General features: G+C 42.0%; 1 protein-coding gene across 1 annotated transcript in view; it reads right to left on the bottom strand.

The window, feature by feature from the left end:
• Nucleotides 1–15644, bottom strand: part of wwc3 (WWC family member 3) — a 30782-nt gene that overhangs the window by 7167 nt on the left and 7971 nt on the right. The window contains exons 2-9 of the mRNA XM_044360702.1: nt 9991–10100; nt 9622–9822; nt 9095–9171; nt 6913–6992; nt 3771–3900; nt 3079–3228; nt 2778–2851; nt 322–570 (exon numbers count right to left, since the gene is read on the bottom strand). Coding sequence (XP_044216637.1) covers nt 322–570; nt 2778–2851; nt 3079–3228; nt 3771–3900; nt 6913–6992; nt 9095–9171; nt 9622–9822; nt 9991–10100 — 1071 coding nt within the window. The remainder of the gene's footprint in view (nt 1–321; nt 571–2777; nt 2852–3078; nt 3229–3770; nt 3901–6912; nt 6993–9094; nt 9172–9621; nt 9823–9990; nt 10101–15644) is intronic.

Raw genomic sequence — 15644 nt, 5'->3', positions numbered from 1 at the left:
TGATTACATGTCTGATATCAATCTTATGTCTCTCACTGTATGATTGCCAAGTTTAAATTTGCCAAAATATGTACAAAAAGCCAGGAAGATATGCCTATAGAGATGAATGAAATGTGTGTGTGATGCATTTATCTCGCTAGTTCATCTTATATTTAAAAGGTGATTTACATTGTCAAACATGAACCTTACAAAGGCCTGACAGTAACAGTAAAAACGTGTTAGAACAAATACAGATGACGTTTAAAAAGTTCAGAGTTCGAGCACCCAAATTCAACCTTTTACACTCTTGCATGCAACAGCGCAGACTGTCATCATACTCACCTCTGATTGGCTCCCTGGGTCTGGGAGCTGTGAGCCCTTTGCACCTCCTCCTCCAGCCTGGAGCGCTCCTCTTCCAGCTGCAGCAGCGTCTCTGGAGAGTGCTGCTGCTTGCTGACCAGGATGATCTCCTGCAGGAGGGCCTCCTTCTCGCGCAGCAGCTGCAAGAAGTCCCGGTCGCGGTCTGCTTCGGCTCGCCCCGACCAGCTCTCACTGTCCAGCTGTGCTAGCTGGTGCTGGATACTCTGCACCCTGGTAGAACGGGAGGGGGGAGGGCTCAGTGTAGTGCAGGGAGGTTTGGATCATTTTCATTTTCTCATTACACCTGGCACTGGCTCAACTATGGATACAGCTGACAAATTTATAGTCAGAGGCAGGCAAGTACATGCTGTGATTACTGGGTTACAAACATTTATTTACACAAACTTTGCTGGAGCCAAATGTGCCTCTGAAGTATCAAGAGTACAGAGTTGCTATGGCATGAAAAATAATCACAAAAGTCATCCCCCTCTTTACTCATACACCCCTCCCTTGACCCAGATCACACACATACAATCACACAATTGTGTCACACTGTCTTCCGCCGACTTCAACTTTTAAATACAGCTGGGAATTACAGGATACGTCACCATATGATACTGTCATGATACACTGGCCAAATACAGCACATCAGTCAGACAGTCAGCTATAAAAACAGTCCATCATCAAACCTGTGTAACTTGGTTGAGAACACATTAACACAGAAATGGCAACATTTTGAAGAAAAAAAAAAAAAAAGACTGGTCATAAGCTGGAGTTATTCTTCACATTACAAAGAGCCTTCTGTCTCACAAAACTGTATAGACAACTGAATGACGCCTTCATTCAAACGCAAAAACAACTACAAACTGTCAAAAGTCTGAACTCATAAGCACAAGTTTTCCAGTTGAAACATTTGGTATAAAATATCTCAAATTTAACAATTGCATTTCACTATAACTGATGTATCAAAGGAGAACTTAATTCTGAACTGAGGTGTAAAAAGTGCTTTAATTATATACTGGACTATTTCTTTACCAAGCACAGTGACGTCCTGGAGTCTTGCAACCTCACAGTAGCTCAGACTGTTTCCAGTCCTGATGCTAAGCTAAGCTAAGCTAACCAGCTGTTTGCTGTAGCCTTGCAGCATATTGAACGGACAGATATGAGAGTGGTATCAATCAATTCAACTAACTCCAGGCAAGATAGCAAAACTATTTCCTAAAATTTGGATTTATACCTTTAAAGTTAGATGCTTGTCTCATAAAAATGCTTTTTAAATAAAACTGTACATAACTTTGGTTCATGTTGTTACATTTTGACCAAACTGCATCATCAACTAATAAGAACAAGCCACAGTTTTTTTTGGCTGTGCAGTTTTTTAAAACTTAAGTAATTTCCCAGATGGCTGCTGGGTAATATTTAGTGTTAAACACAACATCTATGTACTCTGCACAAGTGTTTATAGTAGTATGGCTTCACATAGCACCACATACTTGTGCCAAGCAGACACTTCATGCTGCGACTATAATGACAGCATTCAGCGTAGTAATTTCTACCTGAGCTCCCATGATGCATCAGCCAGCCAGTGGTCTTACAGGTGTGTATCACTGAGATGTTATTCAGACTGAGTTAAGTGGGATCTCAGGGAGATGGAGTCCTCAGCACGGATGAAATAACTGTGTTTATGTGTGCTGGATTTCAGACAGAGTGACTCAGTGACAGAGCATGCAAGTTTCCACAGGTCTCCCTTCTCTCTCGCTCTCTCTCCCTCCCTCCCTGATGTCATGGTTGGCATTGCTGTTGCTGGGTCACCACAGCAACATGAATTTTATTTCAAAAAAAAAAAAAAAAAAAAAGAAGTCTGCAGAGCCAGTGTAACAACATAGTGACTCTTGCTGCTGCAGCTATCATCACACTTCTGCCCCTTTACAGCTGGAGCATACACTGTCCAACCAGGAGCGTATCAATGATAATATAACACTCAACTTTATGACATACCTGCGCTGAATTTATCAAACTAAAAAGGAACTTCAGGCTTCGTTTCAGTGTTGATTTTGCCAACGTATAATTTAGCCTGCGCCATAGGGTGAGCTGGGATATATTTAAGCAAACTGCACACAGTGTGTACATTAAACCACCTTGCGGAGAAGCAGGGTGTGCACCGGGGCAGGCGTTGGGCAGTGCTCTCTCTGGCTGCGCACACAAAGGCAGCACACAGTCAGCAGCAGTGTGGCCAGGGAAGAATGTGACCACCCAGCTCATTCCACTGGCCAGACATCGCTCAGCAGCCACGGCCACCAGGCGCAAATACTATTCATAACACATCCTCCCACTGGACAAGGCCCCGAGGAACGAGAGGGGGCCGACGAGCTCAGTGAGTCAGTGCTGCATGCCGGTGTGTCATAGTACTACGACAGATAAACAACAAACATACTTACTTTTTCTTGGCTTCCTCATATTGCCAGTTGAGTTTCACTTTGTCCACCAAGTGCGAGGAATCCTGGGAACCATACTTCGGAAAATACAAAATAAAAACATTAAAAAGGTGGCTTTAAACATTCACACGACAAAGACAACGGATAACAGAGATAGATATGATCAGATTATATAGCAAGTCATTGCAGTCAATAGAGGGGAGTACAGGGAGTTGTGGAGTGTTCGTCAGCTGATCTAGTCATGATTCAAGCTGTTGATCATTCTTTTAGGGGTGAGACAGGGAGGAGCAGCGGCGTCTCCTACCTCTCCCATGATGTCAGTCTGACAGCCAGTGTCACAGTACTGCTGCAGACTGCATGAGTCACCCGCGGTTCCAGTGCTGTTCGCCACCTCGTTGGCCGAGTCGCTGATAGACAAGCTGCTCTGGAAGTTCACCGTCAGCTTCGCCAGACTCTGCGCGACGGAGCATACGCGAAAGAAAATGTATCAGACAGAAAGAATAATAACAACAATCACATTATCGTTGTGTGAGATTTGTTGTGACAAAAACCAAAAATGTGACCAAAAATGCAAACTACATTTCCAGCATCAGTTTCCTGTTCCTTGTTTTTAATCAATTCAACATTTAAAAGTGTGTCATCTGCCTCCAGTATGTGCTCATAAATAGATGGTGACATTGCCAGGAAATGCCTCTGTAAATGTGGCCTGACAATAAGAATGAATCACTGTCTTGTTACCACTCAATTATTCATTATTTATTACTCCTTTACTTTTTTTTTTTTTTTTGCTTTGCTGGCAAAATCAGAGACGTGGTCGGTGATTCAGATGTCTGGAAATGCACTTTTAAGACAATGAAGAAGCAGCAGCAGGACAGTGGAGGTTAACAGACACTAGAGGTCACCATAGAATACTCCAACAACAACTATATCAGGAGTGCTGATTGTAGAAAGTAGAGGACATCTTTTTAAAAAAAAAAAAAAAAAAAAATCAGACACCTGGATGAGGTCCTGCCTCTCCTTCTCGCCTGTGCTGATGGCCTTCTTGATGCTACGCAGCTCATTGAAGATGGCTTGAGCCTCGTCCAGCTTGTAGTTTGTCTGACTGCAGGACATCTTCCTGTCAATCCTGTGAGACAAAATACACATATTAGCACTTTTTATATAATTCTCTTCATTGAATTTCTCAAATGATATGCAAAAGGTATCCTAGCATACAGGAGAAAGAACTCTGGATCCCTCCATTTGTCTTCAAAAGGATACAACATTTCAAATGCAAATGAATGAAATTATAGATCGCCATAGGGACGACAATAAAAAGGAAATACATTACTCATACACAAAGAAATAATTTGGCTACAGCTCTTCACAAGATGTCAAATTCCTGCCTATAAGTGGCACTATTAGTCCCACATATTTTTGTCCTTGTACCATGAGGAAATAGGATGTAAAAGGGTAAAATTTGCAGATTTTTCCTCTCACAGTAAATGTGATATTCTCTGATTTTAAATGAGACGTGACTTCTTTGAAACCACCTCCCATGAGAAAGAGGTTTTGGATTTTTCCAGCTAATTAGGATAAGACAACAGGCTGACAGGCAGGTAAGGGCGGTGGCATTGTAAATATTTGTAGACCACCAACTCTGGAAAAATCCGTCTTAGTTTCTGTTATAATAAAGTGTCAGGAGGAGTACTCGGGGAGCTTGGAAAGGTGTTGAATTGTGTTTTGATGAAACTCCTCAGTTGTAAATATTTTAAAAAAGTGGTTTTCTTTTGTGTGGAGGAAAATACGGATCAGAGAGGGACAGCAGAGACAAGATGCTGCTGCGTTATTATTATTCTTAATTCTGGGAGGGAAAAAAAAAACAAATGAAAGCTAAAATGTGCCCACTGAGCATCATTACACTATGTAAACAATCACCCGATTATAGTTTGCACAAGAATCCAGCCCGCCCATTTTACACTGCGAACTAGTCTCAAATTAAGAATGACATCTCTCATTCATGTACTGGTAACAGAGTGGTGCTTTATGTGGGATAACAGGTCAGTGGAAAATAAGTCACACACACACACACACACACACACACACACACACACACACAAAAATCAGACGAATATCTCAAGTATTTTTATGTGGGAGGCAATATCAGTGAGCCACTGTTTTTTTTTTTTAGACTGTGGTCAGTTATGAAATACTGATGCTGCATGTGACAGGATGGAGTAAATGCTCATCTGTGCTTGTTTCAACATGCTGAGATATTGTTTCAGCTTTGAGGGGTGAAATCCGACTTGAGACCCTCAGTATGGAGTGCTGGCTCTTTAAAAGAAATTCAAGGTGTGATTCAGGTGTCTATTGATTATGAAATTCAAAAAAAAAAAAAAAAAAATCAAACAGACACCGCCGATCTGCTCTCCCTCTCTGAAGGTAAATCGGTTCTTGAGTGTGAAGGGGTTCGTTGGGTCGGGGGGTTCGTTGGGTCGGGAGCTGGAGGAGTGTGGTGCGGCGCCTCCTCCTCCTCCTCCATCACTGGGCCCGCTGGCACGTGGCCCCCGCTCTCACCACAGCCCGCTTCCTTCACTCTCCTTCAACAGCAGGTACTGTTCATCCACCGACCCTGCCTCTTCCTCCCAAAACAAGCCCTGCTTTGTTCCCCCCACCCCATTGGCAGGGCCTGAGAGTTTATATGCTTAGCAAAAAAAAAAAGAAAAAAAAAAGAAAAAGGCAATACCCACCCCTCGGTGCCTGCCTGTATTGAACCCCCCACCCTGTGTGCTCTAAAGAATGCATAGCTAATATTTTCTTAACAAGTAATACATTTTAAGTCCATCAGCTCCTTGGATGTTGGTTAGTGCTCGATGCTCAGTGAAAGCATGTCTGAAAATTTGAGAAATTTGTCAAGATAAGGTGGAATACAGATGAGCAGAAAAGATACTCGTACGCCAAACTGTCCGAAAGAGATAAACTCCTGAAATTCTTTTTAGTGAGTTGTGACGATTAAGAACGGGGTGGGGTGGGGGTGGGGGGTGTTGTACGTCAGAAACTGTTTGTTTGCTTTATCTGATGCGACAAGGCTGGAGAACAATTAGCTATATTGCTGACAACAGCTGAGATTGAAAAAACAACAGCCGTAGGGTCCCTCCTGGCCTCAACCCTACTGGGCAAAAACCAACCCGGGAAAAACAATAGGACACACACACACACACACACACACACACACACAGGCAAACAAAGGCACAAACACCAGCACGTACACACAAACACACACACACACACACACACACACATACACACATACATACATATGCACATGAAAACTCAAGAAGAGGATGCTTCCATGTTTTCTGCAAGCTGTGTATTCTCCTGGCTATTCTGGGAATCACTCGAGTTGTATATTATCTAAGAGATAAGGGACTCTTTGCCAGGACTCAGGAAGTGCAGAGGAATTTGCTGCCAGATATCTCTGTGTTTTTGAAACTGCTCTCGAGCCCACACCTCCCCCCTCCTCCCCTCTCCACGGAGCAACTTCCTCTCCAGGCTGAGCCTTGGCTCCCTGCACTCCACTGGTGCATCCTCTTCCTGAGGTGGAGTCCCCTTTTCCATCAAAAACTCCCTCCATTTGCCTTTTCTCAAACGCTCTCTTTTTCCTCCGAGAGGTGGAGCTTCTATTTCTAACATTGAAGTTTGGAAGCGCTCTGAAATGTTCCCGGCACAAAAAGACGCTGTGTGTGTTTGAAAACCAACACAAACTAAAGGAAAGATGGGAGACTGCCTCTAAAATACAAGCAGAAGAAGAGTATCTCCTCATTATTCTATGAAAATCCTCACAGCTCACATGAGTCGAAAAATCTTTTTGCTCCGAACATCAAATCATTTTTAAAAGAGATATTTTAAATGTCAAAGCTGAACTAAGCATGGAACAGGTTGTATGAACACAAAGAGACATGTGGAGAGAAAGAGAAGAAGAAACAGAGAAAGACAGTTTGAGTTGAAGATAAAGGACGAACACTGAGGGTGAGAGAGAGAATAAAACAGGGAAAAGGCCTTAGGGTGGGAAACAGTGGGGGCTGAGTGTTGTAGGAAGGAGAAGGGTGGCCATGGGAGGAAGGGTGGGCCTGGGACACAGAGGCAGAGGAACACTCACTCCTGCAGGGTCTCCACTCCCATTTCCTTATACTGCAGCTCCTGCTTCACCTGGGCCAGCTCCTGCTTCAGTCTGGAGAGCTGCGGACACAAGGCCGAGCACCAGGTTAGCATGGCGTACAATGGGCTTCTCTCACCACCACCACCCACCAAAACTGCTTAGTCATCACTATTCACATACAGGAATGCTCGGCTGTGTTTATACAGGGACGCACGCGCACACACGTGTGTACACGCGCATGTCCACCCACAGTGGAGTTCTCACTGAGGCTTTTCTCCCCTGAAAAAAAGATCTGTTACTCATGCAGAATGACTAATTGCGACCTTAAGGACTTTTAAATTAATTTAAAATAGGGCTGGGCAATTATTCAGTCTTAATCACTCTTCCTTGCGTTGCCTTTCAGTGATGACATGATCATATCGTGTTAATGTTTGACTCTGGCGTTAAAAGTGCTGTATTTTACTCTCTGAGCAGGATGACTGAAAGGAGACTTAATAATGATAATAATGAGATAATAATGTTACATAAGTACAGTTGAGCTACCACAAGAAGATTTTTTTGCACATCTTCAAGCAGAACTTAATGAAATATTAAGTTAAGATGGGATATGACAAATATCTTGCAGAGCTGTGATGAACAGAACATCGAGGGACTTATGAAGCGATGGGACGAGGATCTTCATTATGTTTATGTTACAGATGTTTGTGAGGAATGTATTCCGGCCTCCCGGAATACAATATAAGTTATTGCCTAAACAACACACAACATCTCATGTAGTGAACAAAATGAATCCCAGTGAATGTAAACTGACAGCTGGAAGTTACATGTGTTGCTTTTGGACAACTAATTACAGATCAGCCTGTGATAAATGACCTGCCGGGGATGTACAGTAAGTAACTTAATCCAGAGAGGAAGGGAGGATTGGATTGGAGGGTTCCTGATGGTTCTATGTAATACATGTCACAGTTGGATTTGTCTGTAATAGTTATTGAGGGATAGTGTATGAATGTGTCTTTTGTAGGATCTTTACTGTGTGGTTGATGCTGCGATAATGTTGAGTCTTGTTAAGATGCACTTATATAAAAAAAAAACGCAATAAAATGATTTACAAAGCTCTTTGTTTCACATGTATAAAGAATTTTTGTCTGACGTAATGCACAACAGTGGAACACAGCTCAATGTGCTGAACATCAATTGGATTATCTTTGGTAAATAGTAAATGGGCTGCATTTATAAAACGCCTTTCTAGTCATCCGACCACTCAAAGCGCTTTACACTACACGCCAACATTCACCCTTTAACACACACATTCAAACGCTAAGGGCAGAGTAGCCAAGGTGTCTGCTCATCAGGAGTTTCTAACGCTCATTCACACACATTCACACACCGATGGCGCAGCCTTCAGGAGAATTTGGGGTTCGGTATCTTCCCCCGAGGACACTTTGACATGCTGACCGGAGGAGCCGCCAATCAAACCACTGATCTTCCGATTGGTGGATGACCCGCTCTGCCTCCTGAGTCACAGCCGCCCACGGTGTGATTAGTTTTGCAGAACATTTGAAAATTACATTTTAAGTGGTTTATATCTCTATAAGAAAATGTTGTTTTCATGTTGTGATAGTGATTTCAGCCATATTGCCCAGCCCTATATTAAAAGATTATACTGACATTTTGTGGGGGAAAAAAAAGACCAGCAATTCATTTTTGGAAACACTGTCCATAAATCACTTCAACACACTTAACAACAACTGGTCATCATAAGATTAAAAGAGACAATTGTAATATACAACCCTCCTTGTCCTGAATATGTACATTTTCCTCAACTTAATCCAGTCAACAGTGAGTTAACAGGATGAATATGTCCTTATATTAACTGTGATTTCTATGGTAACATTATGATTCAGTCTCAATCGTCCTTTCAGTGTAACACTTTAGTTTGAAATGTCTCTGATCCAGGAAACACCTCACCCACATGACTGAGCACAGAGAAATGTCTAACTTGGCCATGTGAGTCAGTGACCTAGCCTCTGCCTGACCCTTTGATGATGATCTCATCCTCATCCTCTCGAGGCCCCCGGGGCAGAGCCACGGTATCCTGTAGGGGCCACACCCTGGCCCCCTTTTTTCTGCCCAAAAGGGCCCCCTCGCTACAGCCCATTGTTCTCCTCCGATAATGACTTACCCGCTCTCGTCTACAAGCTATTTCCACTTTGATTTGGTCAGGGTCGTATTTCGCGTTGGAGGACGAGCCGGAGAGCGCTGTGAACACAGAAAAAGAGAGCACACAGAGGAGGGGAGGGGGGGAGAGGGGGCGGTTAGTTGACAGTAATGATTTTGAGGTGAACTTGTAACAGAAAGAGATGAAGGAGGGGATCCGGTGTCGTCTCCCAGCCCTTCTCCCCCTGTGGACGCTTTGTGTGTGTGTGACAGCTGGCTGGAGTCGAAGGGTAAACTGGGTGGAGGTGGTTAAATTAAAAAGGGGAGGGCGGGGTGAACCAGGAACCAGGATTTGAAAGATTTTCTATAGATCTGCAACCCCAAACCAGCTCCTGAAGGGACATCAACAATATAGCATGTTCAAACCACATAATAAGGTCAGCTAAGGTCAGGTTTTACTCTTTCACAGAGGCTTCCGGTTTTCACACCTCTCCGAAACACGGAGACATATTCTGTCAGGGAAGTGAACTGGAGGTCGTTAGCGTGTCTTACTGCTGGTGATGGAGCGGTTGTCCTCAGAGAGCTCGTGGAAGAGCAACATTTCCTGCTGAGCCAGCTCCAGACGCTGCTGCTTGATCAGGTACATCTCTTTCTTGGCTTTGAGGGCCTCCTGGGCCACCACGAGGTACTCCTTCAGCATGCGTTCCTGCTCCTGCCGCCATTGTGTCCGCGGGTTCTCGATCTGGGTGGTCTCTGAAAACAGCAGACACAAGAGAAGTGACTAATAAGAAAATAATCCAGTAAAGAAGTGAGATTTTTTTGTCCAGTAGTTTTGGTTCAGACACAAACACTCATACTTTTGTTTGTATTCATACCGATTTTTACAGTTTAGAGAGGAAAAGGAGGATGAGGTGTACTCACTGTTGATGTGGTCGATGTAGTAAACTCCCACTTGCTGGTCATAAACTTCCTCCCACCCAAGAGGCAGCTCATCTCCAACACAATCGGCAAACGTCAGCGGTTTGGTGATCCTGAAATAAATATGAAATCAATTCAATTACAGCTGAAGAAGTAACAACATGCGTCTACAGGAAACCGGGTACCCGACACTTACTCCTACGGGGATTCAAGACTTTCTTTTTCATCTTCAGAGTGCCCATTTTCAATTGAGTGTAATTTTAGATACCCTTACAGTAATCTAGTTTTCGGCCTCCCACATTATGCTCTGCATCATTATCATGTTTACAAAAAGGGGGGAGGGCGAAAAAAAGCAAACATTCACTCTAAAGAATATTGTCTCCCCCTGTACCCTGACCCTCCACGGCAAAACTGCACCTTTTACCAGTTTTATCCTCTTGTCCATACTTTAAAACTCCAATGTGGGTTTTAAAACGCTAATTATTACAAAGAGGAAGACTGTCGCTGCTTAACAATCATCCAGAGACAAAAATCTGACCCATCAGGAGTATTTAATCACAACACATAATCCAAGTACACAGGTTTTGTTTCGCAGCTCATACATACACGTAATATATGTGTTAAAGCCTCTATATGATGGAATCAAATCATCTATGCTGATCAATCCCGAAAACCCTTTTCTCACTTACTCACTGATTTCATATAATAAAATGGGGAGATGTGATTCTGAGGTTTCCCTAACGTGAATAAAGTAAATAATTCATATAGATTATTTCATATCCCAATGACAGCTTATTAAAAGACAGATCTTTGAAACATTGATTTCTGCAAGATAAGTAAAAATGTTTTCATTAATTGAGCATCTAATCCCAAAATTTCAGCTACTGTACTGTATGTACAGAAAGAACATGGAGGAAAAGAATGAATGGATCTGGATAAAAACACAATAATTAAACATAATTAAGAGGAGAGACACTGATGAGTCATCAACTGAGGCAAAGCTCCTTCTGGCTTCAAACCGCTCTATGCTGGTGACTGACAGATTTACAAGCTAGAGTATTTTACAAGGATACAAAGGTGTTCCTCGGACCACTGAACTGAAGGAGGAGACCAAAGTGTTGATAGGTCTGAAGGTATTTAAAGAAAATGACAAATATAATATGCTGTGAATTAATGCATTTCCTCTGCTAAAACATGAATGAGACCTAAAAAAGGGACTTATTCCTCACAGTGCATGGAGACACTGACCTAATATAGCCGTTAAAGCATTACAACCACTGACTACAAGTTTGTAAATGAATGTTAAGTCTCATATGTCAGTAAAACATCAGGTTTATATGATCAGATAAATATACAAGTAGAGGTGGATACAACTTGACAAAATGTTCTCCTTATATACTGTGAAACTTGACTCTTTTTTCCTTGACTGTTTGCTATTCATTTCATTGGATAAAAATACAAAAGAAATGTGTTGAGCGCATGAAGAAAGTGTAATGATTTATTAAATCGTGTGTGTGTGTGTGTGTGTTAACCACACAGCAGCAGGCTATAACAGTGACAGGGTATAACAGGGTAAAGCTAATGACATCAGGCCGGTGCATAACCGACTCCTCTAATCTATACATATCAGTGAGCTGTGAACCAGTGGGTCTGATGACAGCAGCACACACAGTAACCGTCTGATTACCATCAATCAGTGCAGACAAAAGGGGGAGTCCAGCGACAGTGACCCCCTTCCACCACAGTATGCTCACAATGCAGACAGGGCATGAGGCCTGATCCTGGCGAGGTATGCATACAATGAGGGGACGGCCCGGAGAGAGTAGCTGAGGCATTCTGCACCGCATTCCTCAGGAGACAGACGCAGCACACACACACAGGCACTCAGGACAAGCTCGCTTCACTAAGACCTTAGTTTGCAAAGAAACTGTTTACAGGCCAAAGGTTGTAAATTAGAGGGAAACACAGAGGTAGTCCTCCTTTTTACAAACCATCAAAGAAGCTTTATTAGAGCAGCACGCCAACAATATCTAAAAAGATATTAGCTGCACTTAGCAGGACCTTCAAAATGATATATACTCATGATTTATAGTTAATATATCTTCTTATTGGGACATGTATTTCTATTTGGGTGTAGTAAAAGGAATCCTAGCAGTTGTGAATCACACGCACTTGTCAAAATCCTTCAACAATGCCTTAAATTCAATGAACTCCCCTCACATTTCACACATTTTTGGGGAGACCCTGCAGTGAACACAGCTGATGCGCAGCTTTGCCGGACGATAAGTGTTGTACATCGTCTCTTCCTTTCATTTTATAATAAGGAAACTCTCAGATGTTGTGATTCATAAATTAGAGATGAGGTAACTCTTACAGAAATATGTCACAGAGTAACACCTCAAATACTTCAGAACATTTCATTTTTCCATTATAGGCCTTGGCTCCATAAAAGTTTGATTTTATGTGATGAGTATGAATTTGCCATGTAATATTTTGAAAGTGTAGCTGAGATACAGATTACACTGCTGTGGGACTGGAACCAACAATTATTTTCACTGATTATTTTCTCAATTTATGGATTAATTGTTTGGTTTTTAAATGTCATAAAATACATAAAATTTTTACCAAAGACTGAATAACTTTGTCAAAAACACAAAAGATATTCACTTGATTTAAAACAAAGGAGAGCAGAAATCCTCACACTGGAGAAGATGAACCAGAAAAAGTCAATTTTGTTTCTGTCAATCGACTAATCCAGCGGTTCCTAACCTTCACTCATGACCCCTCAAAGGTTACATATTTGTATGAGCTGTGAGAGTGATTTCTACCTCCTCAGATTGTTTAATTTGAAGCATTTCCAGGCCTGAAGATGTGAAACTATTCAGTAGTTCACAAGAAAAAAGCTAAATGATACATGTCTTAAAAAACAAACATAATTGTACGGACCAGGACAAGGTTTTTGTTCTTCTTCCCTAACTTGTTGATCATCTCCCGACCCCTCAGATTCATCTTGTGACCGCCTTTGTGGGTCGCAACCCCAGATTGGAGACCGCTGGACTAATCAATTAATTGACAGCTCTTCACGATCGCAACATTCATTTTCTCCTTCACATCCCTACTAAGTAGAAACACACAGGTGAGTGACTGCCACAGCAAAGTCCCACATATTCCCAAAGATATACCTGTCTAGACATGCAGCCATATTTCTTAAATAACTGCACAGATCTAGTCAGCAGCATGGTGACAGTCGGTTAAACGTGAGCCAAGTGTGTACAGCCAAACACAAGACAGGACAAGGCAAACACAAGCACACTCCCCACCTGATCCTGCTTTAAGTGTTTGTTAAAGGTAAACAAATGTCCAGACACTAACTGCAATTGAACATACTTAAAAAACACTCAGACAGGACTGCCAAACCTTTTGCTGACAGGAAAAGAATGAGTGACGAGGGCATTTACAGTAGTTCTGATATATTGTGGGTCAGATCACAACGGTTGTGAAAAACAGAGAGGAAGCTATGTGGTGTCAGAGGGGAGTTCAGTCCTGAACTGCCCTCCAACCTCTCCAGAGAGAGAGAGAGACAACGGGAAAAACATGTCCTCTCACAGATCAGAATCAGAGAATATCTGAATGTTTGGTTTGTTACGCAGTCTTGTGACAGCAGCCTCTGTTTTTCCAAGTCATGTCTTGGTCTTGGGAGACTCTGTAACCGCTGCACAGCACAGCAGAGTCACACAGCAGCACAGAGCAACAGAGGAACCACAAGCCAAAATATAGTAAAACTTGAATCTGGCTGCATTTGGTACATCAGCATTTTTATGGGAATCACTAATTTAAAACAAAGCATGACACAAATCAAATTCAAGGGTCTTTCTATTGTTCAGCTTTGTCTAGTAGAGTCAGACGAGCTCCGAGAGAAAAATAATTGTGTCATGCTCCTGTCAGACTTACACAGTGACCCTGAATAAACCAGTGTTTGCTGACGCTGTCAACTGGTCAACAGCCACCAGGGTTTAAAGCAGGACTGACCCTGCTGTGGTATGTCAGGCTAAACACTGATTTCTGTAATAACTAAATTACTGTCAGGTTATTATGGAGCTAATGTGGGATTACTGTAAGTCAGAAGCAGGTGCTGGCAGCGACTGTTAAAGAGTCGGAAATTCCACCACTTTGGTCCAGACTGAAATATCTCAACAACTGTTGGGTGGATCGCCATGAAGTTTTATACAGACATTCATTGTCCCCAGTGGATTTAGCCTAACAACTTTTGGGATCCCCTGACCTTTCCTCTAGCACCACCATAAGGTTCATATTTATGGTTTTGTGTGAAACTAGTGCAGTGTCCATTCAAAATCTGCCTGTTCAGAACAGGCCGATTGCTTGGCCTTTGGCCACTCCTTCAACGCATACAAAAATGAATACAGTTGATGTTAGGTGTCAATGAGTATATACACCAACAATATGAAAGAAACTAAAATTCTGCTCCATTTTATGCTCGTAACTACAGTCATTGTGTATTAGGCTCTGAGCACTTCCAGAACACGGGTGACCTATACTCAACAACACTGCTGATCCTGCTAACACTACACTTTCTGTCTAGACATGGGGTAAGAGTGTCCATTCTTGATTGAAAGCTCTGTTTTCACCGTCTACTTTTCTCTCTTTAGAGCACTCTTCTCTGACTCGTGTCACGCCTCATCTCTGGTCTCTCTGACAGGCTCCAGTCACCCGCCAAGTGTGGAGTCCATTGGATGAATGGTTCAAGAGATACACGAAGGACATACATACACACAGCGATTCCTTTGTTTAGTAGAGAGATGTCTCAACAACTATTGGATTGATTGCCATAAAATTTGGCAAAGACATGTTTGCCTTAAGATGAATTATAAAAACTTTGGTGATCCCATAACATTTCATCTTCTAAAATTTTCAATTTGCCGAAATACTTTGGTTTATGACCAAAGACCTGCAAAATGAAAGACATTCCCATCAGCCTCAGCTGTACTTTGTGTTTAATTTGCAAACATTAGTATTCTAACATGCTAAATGGTGAACATGGCACTTGCTAAACATCAGCATGTTAGCATTGTCACTGTGAGCATGTTTCCACACTAACGTTAGCATTTAGCTCAAAGCAACACTGTGCCAAAATGCAGCCTCACTTTTTCAAACCTGTGTGTATTTCTATCACATTGTGATGATGAGTATCTTTGGCAAAATTAAACAGCAAACATCAGGTTTACCTTGATGAAGTTCTAGAGCTGAAGCAATTGATTATTGGCAATGATTTTGATAATAAATTAATCATCTAAGTCAGCAGAAACTCAAAGCATTCGCTGGTTCAAGCTTCTCCAATGTGAACATAGGCTGTTTATTTCTGTTTATATCATAGTAAACTGAATAGCTTTGGTTTTAGGACTACTGTTCAAACAGAACAAGACATTCAAAGATATCACCTCTGCACTGTTAACTTGTGATTGACATTTTATACTGTTTTCTAACATTTTGTAGATCAAACGATTAACTGTTAGTTGCAGCCTCAGCTCTAACTGTATCTCAAGATATTTTCATTTTGTAGATAAATTAATGGAAAACAATGAAAGTTTTGACATGAATAAAAACATAAGAGCATAAAAGGTCTAAAACACATCAGCCTG

This window comes from Thunnus albacares, chromosome 9 (genome assembly GCF_914725855.1).
Source record: "Thunnus albacares chromosome 9, fThuAlb1.1, whole genome shotgun sequence".
Lineage (NCBI taxonomy): Eukaryota > Metazoa > Chordata > Actinopteri > Scombriformes > Scombridae > Thunnus > Thunnus albacares.
This window is presented reverse-complemented; position numbering and strand designations above follow the sequence as displayed.